At 37.5% G+C, this 19,085-nt stretch overlaps 1 protein-coding gene across 1 annotated transcript in view; it reads right to left on the bottom strand.

The window, feature by feature from the left end:
- neurl1aa (neuralized E3 ubiquitin protein ligase 1Aa) overlaps positions 1–19,085 on the bottom strand; it is a 76,852-nt gene that overhangs the window by 12,275 nt on the left and 45,492 nt on the right. Inside the window, exon 4 of the mRNA XM_051703274.1 lies at positions 8,438–9,133. Within this exon, the coding sequence (XP_051559234.1) occupies positions 8,438–9,133 (696 nt within the window). The remainder of the gene's footprint in view (positions 1–8,437; positions 9,134–19,085) is intronic.

The following is a 19,085-nucleotide window of genomic DNA, read 5'->3' as shown; positions in this document are numbered from 1 at the left end:
ATGAAATTAGTAATTATTTGGAAACTTTCTGGTTGTCCAATGTTAGTGGAACATATCCATAGTTAATGTGATGAACTACACCTGTGGTTACTTTGCTAGAACACCTGTGTAAACTTAAAGGTAACTAACATCAGACATCCACTTAAAAAAGTGAAGTTAGTTCTGATAAAAGGTCTAGCATCATTTGTTTACCACTCAATTTGATATTTTGTTATGAAATGCCATTCACACATTTTTAAGTGGGGTTCAAATGTTCAAATAAATTTGAGGCCACTGTGTACAATACATTTTACATCGAAATAAAAATACACTCACATAGCATTAAAATATCGGTACAGACCAATCATAATAGAGATGAACAGGCTATGTCAGAGACGAATAGGCTGCTTCCTATTTACAGAATTAAATTATATGACTTCTATGTGTACAAATGTCTCAAAAGAGGTCCTGATTTAAGTGAATCTCAAACTGTGGTACGTGGCAAGATTTTGGAAATTTAAAATACTTAAAATATGAAAATATATGCATTCTATTTAAATTGGTATTTTAAACTGAATAGGCTCATTTCTTAATCACATACTTTAATTTGGCTTTTTTTATTTTAATTTGGGTTTGGAGTAGCTACACCAATCCAAAGTTGAGTGGCTTCAATTTCATTTCAGTTCAGTTACTTTAAAAGTAGTATTTGATCACTTCTTAAAATTCCACCATGTTTCTTATTCTTACACTTACATTTACAGTCACTTACATCATAGAGAAGGAAAAAAATTTGGAAATGGAGGAAATTTGTGTTTGGCTTATAGCATGTGAAGGTAAATAAATTAGTAACTTTAAACTACTGTATATTAATCATTGAGCTCTGCATGTCAGTGCTTTCATCAACACTTGGATGAGCTGTTTTTACTTCCTGTTCAGTTTTAATTATATACTTTATACTTTACTATTAAACAGCATAGTTTCATGTCATTTGTGTTCAATTTAATACATTTCACTCCCACTGAGTTCAGAAAGAATATATGTCATATTTAGAGAAATCATCACCAACTGTATTTACTCATAACTTCGATTGCATCTCCTCCAGAGAAGCAGATCATATATTTAGCCTCTATTGTTTTCAGCAGGAAAACAAAGATGACATGTCAGGGCACGCTGACATTGTTTGGCTTTTGATTTGTTATTGTGCATGGGAATAATAAGACAAGCGTGACTGTTCTTGTCTCTGCAAATTATGGCCCCGTTCAAACCCCTAATTTTCCACCAATCAGATTTAGTTTTTGATACTGCCACTGTGAGGCATTGTGAGCTCTTAATGACATCGCTGAGAAAAAGCATGCAATGAGAGATCAATAAGTTAGCAGCCACCTGCGATGACGGATAAACTGGGGGTGGAGAGAGTCAAGAAGGAAAAAAAAAGAAGGGAAAGTCAAAAAGCAAGGCTGAGGAAAAATAAAGGTAAATAAACTACAGCTGTCGAAATGAACGCATTAACGCTTTTTCCATTTTCACTTTAGACACTGACATTCTATTCAGCGCCACTCTGAACACTGGCCGGAATAGGGGCGGACCTTTATGATGCAAACACATCACAAACACAACAGCAATTTCGTGTCGGTGATCAAGTGATTGGGAAAGGACCCATTGCAAAACAAACACTGATGGTACTTGTGACAGAAATCAAGTACTTTCCAGCCTTTGTAAGGCAGAATTTAATTACCACTGAAGCACTTCAAGTCTTAACTATCTCCTCCAAGCCAAACAAACATTAAACGGCACTGATGAGGGATTGCTGTGGTAGGCTAGCTTGTTCTCCCATGTACAGACTGTCGACGCGCCACAGTTAAAACAATTTCAAATTTGAACTCATTGCCGCTGATCTTTCGAAGCTTCAGCTAATGATTACTGGATAATTTGGATGAAGTATCATTACGTGGTCAGTGCCAGTGCTAAAAGCAGAACAAGCCGTTGAATGTGTTTGGAATGGCATACTACCATACTACTTTTTAAGGCTGCACGATATACCGGTGCTACAGTAGTATCACGATACTAAAGCTTCAAAATACTGGCAGTGCCACAGTCTTTTTAAAACGTTAGTACCATTAATACGGTAGTACCGTAAGTTATGTTGTATGTGCGGTAGTAAATTATTTTCGTTAAAACTTTCATTTGAATCAGACCTTTAAGTTATCTTTTCGAGTGGCGTCCCCTTCATGCAGTGCCCTTTAAGAGTGCAAAATGCTGTTTAGAATTTGCCCCTTACATGGTTTTGTTTATGTTTCAATGTGTGGTTTTCCCATGCTTCAAACACACACGTTTGAATCCCAGCATGTTATTTTGGGTTTTGCCTGATGAGACCGGGAAAACCCATTGGCCGTTAATGTCTACAAAGATTTCAAGCCGAAGGGGGAAACACCAGCAACCTTATTAAACACCTTCGGACACATCCCACAGCTTCTGCAGAATACACACGGGTTAGTGCCACTTCATTGAACCTAAATGCTTTATCTTAACATTTACAGATTTACAGCTTCTCTGAAAAATCGAACGTTGCACTCCTTTATTTTTAAAAAAAATTACAAATGCATGGTAGCGGTAACTTTGCCCTTATGATTGGCGCCAATGGTCTCTACCATCAACTTAATCTTGCGATGCTTTTGGGATAGGTTTGATAGCCCAGATAGGTTTGATCACGTTGCTGAGTCGTGCGATCTACCCAGTGTGTGTGTAATCTGCATTCGCTCTGCTGTTTACCAGGAGAGAGGGGCTGAAGCGGTTGTAATAATTAAACAGCTGCTCAAAACAGTCTTTTCAACATTACAATATCTTTATTTTTATGTTAACCAACATTCAAATTATCACACAAATAATGGAATAAAAATTTAACGCCATTGATGTTTGAACTGGCTTTTTTGATGTGCCGAAGTTTTTTTTTTTTCACGTCAATTTTAGAATGCATTAGGTAACAGGTTTTTGAGCCTTCTCCCTGTTCATCCATCAGTTATTTTCACTGCTTCCGGAGCAATAAGTGGAATGGCTAGTTTCTAAGAACCACTATGAAATTTTTGCTATCGTGTGGTATCATGATACTACTTGGTATCATGATACTTTAGCTGGTATAGAACAGTAAGATATGATTATGGTATCATGACAACCCTACTACTTTTACTATTTCTGCCATACATAGATATGACAAAAGCAGTATGAGTAGTATGGGTAGTATGCCATTCCAAACTCGCCAATCTCTGCAGTGCTTTTTATGTGGATTTCAAAGCTGATTAATATTGTGGAGGATGAGGGTTTAAGAGATTTAATGCCCATTGCAATGAACACTCAATCTAAGGGGACTAGTTCTTTAATTAAGTCAACCTCTCACTAAGACTTAAAGAAACATTTAGAGTTACTTGAATTAGAGCTATTTTAGAGCATTTCTATCTTTATACTATAGAAGGTTTGTTTGGAAATTATTAATAAAAATTCTTGTTGTATATTGTATAGTTTTCTTCCCTAAGAAGGAAATAAATACATTGAACAGAAAAAGGATATATACGTAAATTTCCAGCACTTTCAAAATCTGCAATTAATGGCAATTAGTCGCATGATTTTCACAGTTAATTGCGATTATTATATTTAAATCGAATGACAGCCCTAAAATAAACACATTTTATGACAAGTACTAATTGCAAGACTACCCAAATACTACATGCCTCATCTGATTATGCACTATAAGTTTGTCAAATGAAAATTCGAATAGACAAAATTGACTGATTACACTATTTTTCAACTTTCTACATAGAGTGGAATAATACGATTTGTGTGTCCTTAATAGACATGGGTATATGCGTAAATTAGTAGCAAGGCAAGCATCACTGTTACTATAGCTCATACTTACTATTAACAACCCAAGTGGCTGTTTAGACTGAACATGTTCTTGTGCTAAAAAGAGATGTGCTATTACTTTTCTAAAAAATCAGACTTAAAATTTTGTGCCGAGGGAGCCGAGCAATATCTAGGGATCAGAATATCATAGAGACTTGGATCTTTTGACTTGAGTCAGTAAGCAATCGCATAACAACTGCATAATGGTATCATAGCATAGTGCACAACTCACATTTTCTTCAGAATATGTTAAAATCGAGTTTAATTTATTAGCACTAAATTTACTTTATTGATTTGCATTGTTTTATGTCTTCATTTTATCTTAATGCTGCAATGAGCACAATGAGATTAACAACTAAATTTAGCTAATGCAGTGGCATTTTGCACCTTGAATCTTTAAAGAACTAAAACATTATGCTAATAGGAGAAATAAGAATGACAAATGGAGAGCAATAAAGACAGCGGAGACCGTAAACAGGAGAAATGTTCTCAAATGAATGCTCTCAAATGAAGTGTGAATCGCCCACACTCCTCTTCACTTTCTCATTTCCTCTCCTTCAGCACATGCTAATGAGACGGGTGAGCGCGTTGGTGCAGCATTGGGAGAGTGAGGGTGAAGAAAGGGAGGGTAATATGCTACTAGCGACACAGATATCATGGAGAGTGAATACAGAGCTAACAGTGATCACAGCCCTCCCACACACACTCCTGTAATATTTCCTGTTTTCAGCTGTATCTGTGTATGTGTTTAGGGGCAAGTACTGTGTTTAGTTCAACTTCATTGAGATTGTGTCATTTGCAGGTGTGTGGGTGAGGACTGGAGAACAGTCTGGTGTTTTAAAAGGTTACTGGACTGCATCTGTATTTTTTCCACATATGCAAAACTGAGGTGATTCATGTGAAATTACGTTTTGAAAAGTGGATACCTGCAACACTGTTGATACCAGCAATAGCAACAACACAGAGTTGAACACTTTGGTTGTGGCACTTCTTTGGCCACATCTACACTAATCCATTTTCGTTTGAAAATGCATTGATATTGCTATGTTTACGCATCTCATCCACACTAAAACAGCATTTTCCTCCACCTAAAACAGAGACTTTCAAAAACGCTCTCTATTACCGCATTCTTTGGAAAAACAATGATGTTAGGAAACTGAAAACTGAGTTTTCAAATGAAAATGGATTAGTGTAGACGTGGCTGTGTTTATTTTAATCCCTTTAAATTAGGGCTGTCAATCGAATATTTTTTTTAATAGAATTAACTGACATTGCATGCCGATTAATTAATCAAATTAATTACATATATAGCGATAAAAAAGACACCCACCCCCCAAAAAGACAATTCTCTATAAATAGTCCATAATAATTCAAATAATTATCAATATATGTAGTAAAAATAATAAATAGAATAATTCAGATATTCATATTGAAATATATTGAATTATTGTGGCAGATGAGTGAAGCATTGATTAGACAATGCAAAACTGGCTTTAGAAGTCAATATATTATTTGTTTTATTCCCATAAAATTAAACAAACTTACAGTCGATAGCAATTAATTTTACAATTGAGTTAGTCAATTATTCATGCGTTCCATCTGCACTAATTTAAATTATTGGTCTACGTAGATTTGCATCAAAAGGATGCTTTTGGAAGGTCTCATTGGTTTTTGCAATAAATGCTGTGTTTTTAGGATGCTGTGTCAAGTTAAACTTTGCAAATTGCGTCTCGAGATGCATTCTGTTTTGCTTCACCCAGCTGTCAAGAATGAGCCCTAAGTGACTGGCCCTCATTCTGTGGAGGCACTGCTTGTGAGATTCGTTGAGGCGTGCTGACTGCCCCCTGCTGACGCAGCTCATAACAACACAAAGTTACATGTATTTCGAGCTTAAAGGAATAGTGCATCCAAAAAGGAAAATTCTCTCATCATTTACTTACCCTCATGCAATCCCAGATGTGTATGACTTTCTTTTTTGTGCAGAACACAAATAAAAATTTTTAGAAGAATATTTCAGCTCTGTAGATTCAGTGCAAGTGAAGGGTGACCAAAACTGTGAGTCTCCAAAAAACACATAAAGGCAGCCTAAAAGTAATCCATATAACTCCAGTGGTTTAATCCATGTCTTCTTAAGTGATCTAATTGATTTTGGGTGAGAACAGAGCAAAATATAACTCCTTTTTCACTGTACATCTAGCCATTGCAGTCTTTAGGGATGATCATGATTTCAAGATCGATTACAGATCGCTAGATGGCTCTAGGAAGTGTAATCAAGGTTGAAATCATTACCGCCAAGGAGACAGCTGATGTCAAGATTTATTGTGAAAATTCGGATTATTGTGAAATCCGACTGGATTGCTTCAGAAGACATGGATTAAAATGTTGAAGTTTTATGGATTAATTTTACGATGCCTTTATGTGCTTTTTGGAGCTTCAAAGTTTTGGTCACCCTTCACCATTCACTTGCATTGAATGGAGATATTCTTCTAAAAATCTTCATTTGTGTTCTGCAGAAGAAATAAGTCACACATCTTGGATGAGGGTGAGTAAATGATCAGCACTGTCATTTTTGGGTGAACTATACCTTTAAATTGCTCCAACGGTAGGAAAATATATACATACTTTTTTACAGAATTTACATGTGGACCAGGGGCATGATTAATTATGTAAACAGTTTTAAATAATATTTTTATATGTCATTAAGCACACTAAATTAATGTGTTAAATTGACAGCCTTTAAATGTATAAATCTACTTTTTAAGACAAAATTAAATAGTCAACTTGAAACAGTATTTAAAACCTATTTTAATTTAAGTAATATGTTGAATTATGAGTGGAACAGGATATTGAACAAAAAAAAGAGACTCAGTCTGTGCAATAATGGGCATAACCTATGATAGTAGCCCAAAACAATGTCTAAATAGTAGGGCTAAAAAAAAAAAAAAAAAAAAAAAAGATTCTGTTACAAATTGCGTTTCTTGAGCCAAACGATTTTAAATTTTTATCCCTGATGAAAAATGCTTTTTTAATTTAATAATAAAAAAAAAAAAAAAAAAAAAAATACGTTTATCTTAATGCTAAAATGATTAAAAGATAAATATTGGAAGCTATATTTGTTCAGAGTTCCACATTATCAGGTTTTCTCTCTGAGAATTTTGTCTCTTTAATTCTTTACATTTAGTCCTTTAATGCATCACTGTTACAGCCATCAAAGTGCTGTTGTTCACTGTCAGACATCAAAATCCTCTGCTGTGATCAATGTTCCTGTTATGCATAATCCTAAAGTTTATTTGAGAGATGTTGTGGAGAGTTTTTGTCAGGAGTCATTCTACAGATTCTGTCTGACACTGCTTTAATAAACAGTTTAGCTGTAAAAAGGCTTATCAAACTGTTAAATGCCGGAAACTACATGTCACGCCCCCGCAATATTTATAGTCTAACAGCCAGGGTAGTCATGCGCAGTGGTGGGTAATTTTGCACATTTGCCCGCCACTGTCAACAAGAAATGCCGCTAGACACAAAGAAGCGCGCTTGAGGAAACACAACTGATTATATTTTGAAGAACAGCACAGCGCCATTGTGTCTCGCAGAACATGTGCAAATTGTGAGTTCTCACTTTTTTTCCCCGCTGTCAATCATCTGGTAACAGTTTGTAAGAATAGTGTTTTTCTATGAGAATGCTGCTCAGACTATCTCAGGATGCATATGCAAATAACATTGGGACTACAGGTGAATTGTCATGTGTGTCATAATTCAGTAAAGCCGCTGAAATGGTTCTTGAACAAGTTTATGCTTTAGCCTCCATTTATGTTGCAAAATTATCATTATGATAATAGTAATAGCCTATGGTAATATGTTATATATTTTATATTCTAAAATAACAAAATTTGTTTGAAAAGTTAAAATGATATATTGTATAGGCTATATTTATTTGTTGAATACAAATGGCCATAATGCAGACTTATGGGTTCCTTTGCACTAAAGTCACCTAGCTCAGACAACACACTGACTGGTCAATTGGTAGCTTTAAATTGTTAGTTAGTTTTGCACATCCCTAACTTTTACCTGCAAATTATACAGTACATTACAGAGTGAAAACAATTTTCATTGCAGACACAACTGTTCTTCAATAGACATTTATTTCTGAGAAAAAGGAGTTAATAAAGTTTTTTTATATATATAAAACCATCAAATCGCAATATTGCAATACATATCAAATCGGCTAGAAAATATCGTTGTAATATCGAATTCCCAGTCCTACTAAATAGCTATTTGGCTATTGGTTATACCTAAATTGTCTATTTGGCTATGTCATGTCAGCCAAAAAGTCAAGTCGTTTTAGAGTTTGAGCAAGTTATAACATTTGTATGGACGATTATTAAGACAAAACTTTTAATAAAGTAAATAGGGTCCCTTTTCATTTTTCCTTAAAGGGATAGTTCACCCCAAAATTAATAAAATCATTCAGGTTTGGAACTACATAAGGGGGATTAAATCTTGATAGTTTTTTCATCCCTTTAATGTTAACAATAATGTAGCTCAACAATAACTCTAATACACTTACCTAGAATCCTCAGCTGTGTGACAGCGCCGTGCAGTCCGAAAAACATCCAGAGTGGTCGTGAGTTGTCCACACACACCTGCATCCCCACATTGGTGCCATTATGACTCAGAATCACTTCCCCTTCCTGTGTGACCAGAAAGCCCAGTATATCTCCACTCTGCAAAGCAGTGGGCACCCTGCACACTGCCCAGAATTCCTTACGGTCCACCAGTGCTTCTGGATTGTATGGGAGGTCACTAGGGCGAAGAACTGCTGGGTCACATGATGTCACACCATATGACAGTGACCCAGATCGCGCAGGGCTGGACTTGATGACTTTAATGAAGATGGTTTCTCCGATTCGCAGTGGGCGATCAGTGAAGACCAGTGTGCGTTCTTCACGGGCATGTTCGGATCGTGCAACGGTCTGTTCATTAAGGGTTTTGATGTGGGCACCCCGGAGCTGGTGGAAACGTAGGTCACATTCTAAGGTGTGGGGTAGCAGTGATGACTGTTGGGAATTCATGGAGTTTTGAGGGATGGGACAGGTGATGGCGGCTGGAGGAAGTCGAAGCCTAGCATCATCTTGTTGCAGGTTGAGATCGCACAGACTGACGGACAGACGTGAGGTGTCTGCTTCACACTGTAAGGAGGTGGATCCACGTACTGTGGTGAAGGATCGTGGCCGGAGAAAGTCTGGAGGGACGATTTCACTTTCTGTGGGACAGATGAGGAATACAGTTAAGATTAATTAACTCTATGGAGGTTTTGTTCTTTATGCTAGATTCTAAACATCTGCCAATACGTTTAAATAAAAAATAGCTTAAGTTTCATTTATAGATGGGTCTTATGATAAATCTATAGGCTATGAGTTGTCAAATTTGCTGTATGTATCATAAAAAATTATCGACCAATATGTTGTTTTCAATGGCTGATGTCAAATATTCCTAAAATAGCCAAACATCAGCCTATCACTAATTATACTGTGCTGAAAAACAGCTTAAACCAGCTTAAGGTGGTTGACTTATCTCTGCTGGCCACTAAGCTGGTCAGGATAGTCTGCTTTAATGGTTTTGGACAGGTTTGGGGTTTTAAAGGCCAGCTAGCCTACAGCTAAGACCAGCACAACACCACATGCAGGTTTATAACTGTTCGCATAGCATCATGTTTGGAAGATGGTTCTAGAAGATGGTAGGAAAAAAGCGTAAAACAACAGAGTGTGTCTTCCAAAGTCTCAAGGGCTGACAGAGGTCCAAAGCATTAATTACCCCAAGGTTTTTTTTTTTTGTGTGTCTTCTTTTAACTTTTCAACTACTACCAAAACAAAAGGAAATAGTGCATTCTACTGAGTCTAGAAATGGAACTAGCAAAACGTGCTAAACAAATTCACAAATCTAATTTTAAAACTTGAGTCTGACTCGAGTCTAAGCTACTAGTCCAGATCTCTGGAACTCAGTATGTCTAAATGTAAGTTCAAAACAGCTGGCGCAAATGTAATGCATTAATATTTTAACATGTTTGTGTATAGCTAAAGAGTAATGAATAGGTGTTTCTAAAATTGCTGCCAGGCAGTGTCACTTTACATACTTTACCATTTATACCAGTTACCTCAAAGGCTGCCAGGAATAGAACTTTATAGTAATGTAATAGTAGGGTTGCATAGTATAGCATTCACAACACACCCACTTCTCCTTTTTCACCTGCCTAAAATAGTGTGAAATATTAATGAAATGCTGGGCTAGCAAAGTGTTGTGCGTACACCAAATTTAAAGCTCCATTCCTAGTAGCCTAAAATAATGTATTACAGTAGTTTGGAGGTAGTCTAGCGTAGCTTATCATAGCTCAGCACTCAAACAAGTTGAAGACTGTTGTCTCTCCTTTTGTAACTGATATAGCCCTATTAGAGTGTGCCCTGTATTTAGACTTCATCTGTGCATTCGAAGACATTCCTACCCCAGACAAAAATATTCATACTAAAAGTGGCTTGCCACCCCTAATTAGATCAAAATTAGCCTTTCATACTAAGAGTCATAATGATGAGATCGCCTCCTATTTACAAGCCATTTTTTTATTTTTTTATTTTGTTTTTTGTGCAGCACAAAATAACAGGAGGTACAGAAAGCACACATTTTTTTTTCTCCCCAATTTGGAATGCCCAATTCCCAATGCGCTCTAAGTCCTCATGGTGGCGTAGTGACTCGCCTCAATCCGGGTGGCAGAGGACGAATCTCAGTTGCCTCTGCGTCTGAGACCGTCAATCTGCGCATCTTATCACGTGGCTTGTTGAGTGTGTTACCATGGAGACATAGCGCTTGTGGAGGCTTCACGCTATTCTCCATGGCATCGACGCACAACTCACCACGCGCCCCACCGAGAGCGAGAACCACATTATAGCAACCACGAGGAGGTTAACCCCATGTGACTCTACCTCACCTAGCAACCGGGCCAATTTGGTTGCTTAGGAGACCTGGCTGGAGTCGCTCAGCACGCCCTGGATTCAAACTCATGACTCCAGGGGTGGTAGTCAGAGTCAATACTCGCTGAGCTACCCAGGCACCACTTAAAGGATTTTTTGAGAATTTTGTACTTAAAATAAAAAATAAAAAAATTGACAGAGCTGGTCACCAGCATATGTTGTGTTTTGAATGCTAGTCTCTAGCATGGGAGGCTAATGGGGTTGCTTAAGGGAATTTTACAAATATATATATGTAAATCGCAGTTACTGTGACTTACAATGGGAGTGAATGTGAATCCATAAACATTCAAATGCACACTGTTTCAAAATTATAGCCACAAGACTTAACATACATGTTAACATGATTTTAGTGTGATAAAATTGCTTACTAACCTTATCTGTGTAAATCAAATATTACAACTTTGTTGTCACAATGACGTAACACGGTACATTACACTAAAATCATGTTAACATGTATAATGTTTATGCCTTTTGGCTGTACATTTGAAACAGGGTACTTTTTTAAATAAGCACGGGACGAGTCTAAATGCGGGCGTACACAGTGCGATTTTCGGCTGTCGTGCGAGCTCCCGACTGATATTTTCGTGGGTGCTCGTGTGGTCGCGGCTCGCATCGTATGAGAGGAATTATGCAGGAATTATGAATTACGAGCAGCTCACAAACTCCTGATAATTGTTAAAACTGTCTAAAAAATTCAGCCCGATTTGGCGATCAACCTGAAGTTGACCAATCAAGAGAAGGTTTTGCAACTCACATGATCTAAACTGATCGAACTGTAAACTGAGTGTTCATGAAGCTTTCACAGATTCGGAGAAAATGGTCATGTTAAAACTGTGTTTTCCCCATAATATTCATGACCACATCACTGGGAATGATTCTACAGAAATGCCATGCTGTTCTCTGCTCTTCAAACAAATCATTTGCCATACTGGTTGCGCTAGAAAACAATTTTTATCACTCTGATGGACAGTTTTCACATTTCCATCATGGTCTATTTTTATTTGTCATACTTGCATTCGTTTCAGTTCTAGGGCTACATTTAGGGGGATATAGCATCTGTTATAATTGTATATGCACACGATAGTGGATATGTGATAGAAGATTTTTTTTAACTCTCCAAGCGCGTGTCTAGTGAAACAAAGGACTTCCAGGTTGAAAGTTCTACCTGTCAATCAACCACTGTGCTAAAACAAGATTTTTAAACTTTGCTGTGTGTGGCTTTAAAGCGCATTCACATGGACATGAAGACCTCATGAATATTCTTCAGAATGTCTGCTATCAACATGCAAGTAGTGACACAGATGAGAAGGACATAGCCTACATCTAAAGCTGAATAATACAGGTAGCCAACTCCACTAAAATAACACAGAAAGCTGCACTAAACGTCATGTTTGTGCCTAAATTAAATCCAAGGATAACCGACAGAAACTGTGCATGAATTTTCCGCACTTTCTTTTTAATCTTGTACATTTTGTGCACTTTATTATCATGCAGTACTGGCAGCAACACACTGACGTTATGATTGATGTATGCAGTCATAAAATCACACAGCCTCCCTTGAAAACTGAATCTGTCAAATGTTGGACAGCATTTGTAAAACGTATCCTTTTTTAAATTATTTTTATCGGCAGATGAGTTTTCAGCTAATGCAGCCCCTGGCCATGCCAGTCTTCTTTTTATTTTTAAATGGCAAACTATGAGGAATTAAAGCAATGTCCTCATCTGGCTTTATGTCTTATAATGATAAATAGTGCAAAAATTAATGCGATTGCTCCGGAATTCGCCAGGTCGTAAAGCCGTGTCATGTACGTTTGCACCTGTATGATTATCAGATAAACTGACTCGTAATGTGTGCAGGGGCTCACGGCCTCCCGAGTGTCAGAACTCACACCGTGTATGCCCGGCCTAAATAATGTGGTAATCAACATTCTCACAAATGTTGTCAATTGAACTTAAATTGTACTGAACCAGCAAAGCAAACTTGGTCAACCAGCTTCATCAGAAAGACATGCTGGTCTTTCTGTTTTGCTGGTAAACTGCATGGCTATGATGGCCTACTGGCTAGGCCAGCACCAAACCAACACTAATCACCATAAACCAGCCTGGACCAATATGGGAATTCATGCTGGTCTAAGCTGGTTTGTTCAGCAGTGGTCTTTCTATGTACTTGGGTACTTCTGACCATCACTACTTGGTATGTAAGAGAGAGAGAGAGAGAGAGAGAGAGAGAGAGAGAGAGAGAGAGAGAGAGAGAGATGGTTAAACAGAGAAAGGAAGTGACTATTAGATAAAAGAAAAGGTGGAGGTCAAGAAGTGTGATAGAGAAGGCAGATAAAGGAGAAGTGTGAAGCCTAACCTCCAGGGGGAATCTCTGTTTTTCTACCTTTACTTTACTTCCTCTCTCTGTCTCTGTCTATCAGCAGTGACCCAGGAAACTGTTGATTAGCTCTCGTCACAGATAAACCCTCTTAGACCCAATAACAGCTTGTTAGAGTACCTCAGCAAACAACAGTGAAAGAGGGAGATCAAGAAAGAGATGTTCTCCAGCCCTCTATATGTAACTCTTTAAAGACGTACCTCATTTCCATAAGGTCGAAAGACAGAAGAGAGTGGTTTATTTTTTGTCTCAGTATTTAATACAGAGTGGTGGTGGTGTAGTGGACTAAAGCACTGAACTGGTAAGTAGGAGGTTGTTGGTTCAATCCCCCCAGCCACCACCATTGTGTCCTTGGGCAAGGCACTTAACTCCAGGTTGCTCCAGGGGGATTGTCCCTATAATAAGAGCACTGTAAGTTGCTTTGGATAAAAGCATCTGCCAAATGTAAAATGTAATACAAACAGCTAACAGGCAAACAGATGTTCCCCAATACATGATGGCTCATTCCCATAATAATACAGAAGGGTAATGTGCAAACATAATAAATAAATAACTGTGACATGCTATGTCTTTCTCTCTTAGGATAAGAGTCAACAAAGCCTTATTGGTATGAATAGGTATCCAAATGGATTACAGTATCATTAAAGCATGTAAATACTTACATAGTACAGATATGGTAAGTATGGTATAAGGAAATAAAGCAGGGTTAAGTAAAATATTGTATAATACATGACCTTGTATAGTTTGGATTTGGTAGATGGTAGAATATGGTGCAAACTCTGCAAGGAGATTCATTTGTACTTGGCCAGAGTTTATCTCTGCTTAGTATTTCTAATGGTAATGAGATACCACATCATATTATCTTTTCAAGGTTGAACAATTTGCTATCGGTTTTATGTTCCCAATGTTCTAAAGTGGTTAGTTCTCTTTCCTGATTTCTCTCTTGCTTTATTTTTCTTCTTTTTTTTTAGGGACACTGGTACATTTAACACGAACCAACCCTACTCACATGAGCCTGAAACTTTGGATATTTTGGAAATATACATTTTTCATTTGGCAGCATTCTGAATCCAGTCCAATCCTACCATTGGCCAAATGACTCGCAGCACACAACTTGCGTCACCCAATGGTAATTGAATACGAGAACGTGTTCACTCATGTACACACACATAAAGACTAACAGATTGGGTTCCATATTTTTTGATTTCTACACAAATGTCTTCAAATTAGTTTCAAATAGCACTATGTCCAAAATGCTGCCTGAGTCATGTGTGTGCAGACATGGGGGCTTAATTTTCTTTATCAATCCTCAGAGGAAAATTTCTGAGAGCTTCAAAGTGTCTTAGAAAAAAATTTGGTATTCTGTGCTAATTAATGAAGTATTAAACACTTTTAAGGAGAGCATAGGGATGGCAAAAGGGCTCTAACTACAAACTGCTCAAGCCAAGACAGAGATAAATTTAAACATCCGAAAGACATTTTCAAGGCAAGAATTTAAAAAATAAAAGTAACTGGAGATAATGAAGACATCTACAAACAGAAACTTTTTAAAACACAATCTTTCTTGGCTCGGTATTTTAAATGTGCAGTTAAAATCCTCTAGAACCATTTGACCACAGCCGAACCCACCCCGTTGGATTGGGAAGAGAACCTGGTGATGACATGTCCACTGGGGGTCTGGCTGCTGCCTGTCTCTTAGATCAGGCTCATTACAATAAAACCAGGATTTAAATAGGCTTCAGTGTCCCATACTAGTCTAGACCAGGACAAAATGACGCAAGCCTAGAATCCAGTTTGAACAGAGATGATGCTTCTTTTGAGACAAATCAAATGACAGTAAGAGCCTTGCAGAAAATAATCCCATCAAATTACATAACCAACAACATTTACATGCTTGTTTGAGCATGATAAAATTGTGCAACAGCTTAACTGAAAGCAAGTTGCACTTGTGATGCAAAGGACTGTGGTACTGAAGATCATGGAAGTCGACACAAGGCAAAGGTATGATAGAGGCACCACAAAATAAGCTTAAAGGCCCCGATATATTTCCAGAGAAGTTCTTCTTTGTTTTCGTTCAGGGGTAAAAAGAAGTTTGAAACAGCCGAGCAACAGTTTACTGTTTGCGAACATTTAGACAACTGCCACACTGCTATTGGAGGCATTTAGAGGAGAATTTAAATATGAGGAAGCTACATGTAAATCCTTAACTAGTGACATTGAAATGTGTTATCAATGTGTTATCAGTGTTATTCTATTAATAGAATTCACATGAGGTTAGTAAAAGAAGCTGTTCTAACCACTCAATGATGATTTAAAATAATATACAGTATATGCTGTAGAAAATGTGTAATTTGTCTTGTTTACATTCGGAATTCATAGTGCTAGTGCACTAACATGTTATATGTGGCCATAATATGCTGTGATTACTAGGGATGCTCCGATCGATTGGCCACTGATTGGTACCAGCCGATATCCACATCCTATGACTCGATCAGTGATTTGCCGATCGCTCATGTCCCAAAAGACGCGTGGCTCCTTTAAGTCATCAGCAGCACTATCATGTCATAACAGAGTGTGGGGAATATAGGCATAATGGCAACAAATTTGATTCAGCAGTTAAAAACGATGCAGTGGGAGAGGTATGGCAAAAATTAAATGTCTGTGTACTGTACTGTTAATGTGGTGTTTACACGCGACATGGCAAAAGAAAAACAGCATGAGCTGTGAAATGGTCCTTATTATTGTTCATGGCGACAGCTTCTCAGTCTCCACAGGTCAGAGGCATCATAGTAATAATGGGAGTTACAAGATGTGGACATCATACAGATCAAATAGTCATGAACCATAACATTCTAAGAGTCTCAACTCGTAAAATACAACAAGCACATTCGTTTCACTCACAAACTAGTGTTTTAAGCAATCTCAAGTCACTCTGTGAAACTTTTTTCAAGATCTATGAACTGTGTTAGGTTGTTCTGGGGCTTGTTTTAATCGCAAAGTTTTAATTGTTTTAATTGCAAGTGATGATGTGCAACTTCCCACATTCTGTTTATGTTTCATTATGTAATAAGCGAAAATGATCCGCCAAAAATATATCGGCTGCCGATATATCATGCATCCCTAATTTAAACAACTTTATTAAATATCTCCCAATTAAACGGCATTAACAATAGTAGCACACGTAGAGTCCAGAAACATGCCCTCTTTCTCTGTTTTCCTGTCATCTCTTGCCCTCATGAGAGAGCGCGTATTAAGTTCAAGTGAACTATTAATACAATCATCCAACTAAATGAAAAGGCAGGGAAGGAATTTATAAATATAATAATTCTTTGTACAAAAGACCTTATAATAGACATGATATAGACCATAATATAATGTATTAAATGTAATGCAAAAATAAAATAGAAATAAAATAAGGAATAATGATAATTATATAAAATAATGACAATGAATAACCAAAAATGTCACATTAAGTTTAATTGCACCTATGGTTTATCAGTTTGTCTTCAGTTTGACACTAAGCTTCACTTCTTTTTGTCAGCAAAAAAACTAGGCAAAGTGATATTACTGGGAAGAGGAAATTCATTTAATAGTAACAGTGTGTAGGAAGATTACATATAGCCAGTTATGACAGAGATGCTGATAAAAGGTGAAATGATCAGGATCGGTATCGGCCGATCAGGTGGCAAGAAGATCGGTGATCGGTATTGGCTGTAAAAATCCTGATCGGAGCATCACTAGTGATTACACTTTGATATTGTAATTTATGATGACATTGATAGTGCTGCAAATATGGGTGTATAAAAGAGTGTTAATGTGCAGAATACAGACAAAAGAATGGTTAGAGGCATATCTCACTTTGGGCAGAGAGTGTGAATTGGTTTTCGCTGCAGATGGCACATGAGTGAATGGTCACCTGAGAATATTTGAGTAGATTTGATTTCTTTTGTAGACTAATAAAATTTTTTTTTGTGGTCTTGGAAAATGTCACAATCATACAGATTTAGGTAAATTTGCACCAGCTCGCTAATAACACGCTGGTATGTTCATGTTGACTGATCTTGACTGACTGTACGGGAATTAGCTGTCTGCCTCAAAGTAGGTGGAGCTTCAGGTCACACCTACCGATGATGTGGACCAATGGCAAGAAGGTGTTCAGCAGCGGGTTAGAAGTTTTCCTAAAAGTTCGCCCAGACGAGCTTTTACAAACCACCGAAACGAGTTCAAAAACACCTTATTTTTGGACAGATTTTGTTCTAAATGACGTTGAACTCACGACACGCGTTCGTTCTTCGATTTCATATAAGTATACAAGTATATTGGGGACTTAAATCAGTTTAAGAAGGTTTTAGCAAGGTTTTGGGCACTTGTCAGGCTGGGAGACAAGCTAGACCATCTTAAACCAGTTAAGACCAGTAAACCAGCTGGTTTAAGCTGTTTTTTGTTTCAGCTGGGAGAAACAGAAAAATAGAAGTCGGCTAAAAAACAAAAGAGGAAAGTGACAAAGACGGTTGACAAGGTGTAAAAACACACACGAGATGGAAGAGCAATGAGTTTCTGACCAGCTGTTATTTTTCCATTCACAAACATTTTATTGGATGCTACTGGATGTTATCCAGCTATTCCTATGTTGTCCATCCCTATCTCTCTCTCTCTCTCTCTCTTCATGTCTCTGCCCCCTTTTTTTAATCTATCTTAGGATCAGACTACAGCCTATACCCTATACCATCCTGGTGATAACAATGGTACAAAATATACACTGACAAAAAAATGCTTAAACCAGCCTAAGGTGGTAAGCTGGTCCCCTAGTATGGCCATGCTGTTTACGCTTGTCTGTTTAACTAGTTTTAGAGGGATTTATGAAATTTGTCAGCTCGTCAGGCTGGAAGAGCAGCTGGCTAACCAACTAAGCATCAGCATTGCCAGGCTGGCAGACCAGCTAAACCAGCTAAGACCAGCAAACCACCTTATTTGTGGCAACGGAATGCATAGATTAAAATTGCTTTACAGTCACAGTGTGCGCATCAAACATGCGAGGTTGCAGAAAAACATTCTCTAGGACTATGTGTTCTTTACACTGGTTGTCAATGCCATTTTTATATTGCTGAGACACAAACTGACTTTCATTTAAGGTAGGACATGTGATGAAACTGGCTTAAATCTGTCTGCTCTGACCATCTGCCAACAGATTCTTCGAAAGGAAACGTTAGAACAACTGAAGGTTTGCTTACAGTTTCCATTTGATACTCTCCATTCTGGCTTACAAGAAAGCGCTATTTATTGAATTAACTTCTTCAGGTCAATATCTTGCCTGAAGTATTGAATACTAAATTAAAACTTTTTCATTAACTGAAATCAAATCTAGAACAATTGGAAAAACTAAAATACACATTTTTCATGACTTCAAAACTAAAAATGACCACAAATTAATATTAGTTTTTGATACACAGTGCATTATATTTCAAACCTGAGAAACGTAGTGCTTTTAAACATATTTAAATTATCTATAACAACCCTGCTCTAGGCTTTGTGCACACTTGGAGTGGAAAGCTTGGAAGAAAAGGAGGTGGAAAAAGTTAGGGAGGAGTAAAGACAAGAGAGAGTGTGTTCGTGCCAAGATGTCTGTGACCGGTGGCAGCTGTTGCCCCTTTAATTACCCTGCACCTGCTTAACTGCCAATCGCCACTTTCCCTTTGTCATATTGGCCCTTTTCACACAAGTCCTGGCAATGCTGATGTGACTGGTTAGAGCCAGATTGTAATCTCTTTAAAAAAAAAACAAGACTGTACAAAAACGTTAATGTCCTCAGAGATAAC

Source organism: Myxocyprinus asiaticus, chromosome 7, assembly GCF_019703515.2.
Source record: "Myxocyprinus asiaticus isolate MX2 ecotype Aquarium Trade chromosome 7, UBuf_Myxa_2, whole genome shotgun sequence".
Lineage (NCBI taxonomy): Eukaryota > Metazoa > Chordata > Actinopteri > Cypriniformes > Catostomidae > Myxocyprinus > Myxocyprinus asiaticus.
The sequence above is the reverse complement of the archived record's forward strand: the minus strand, read 5'-3'. Positions and strand labels throughout refer to the sequence as shown.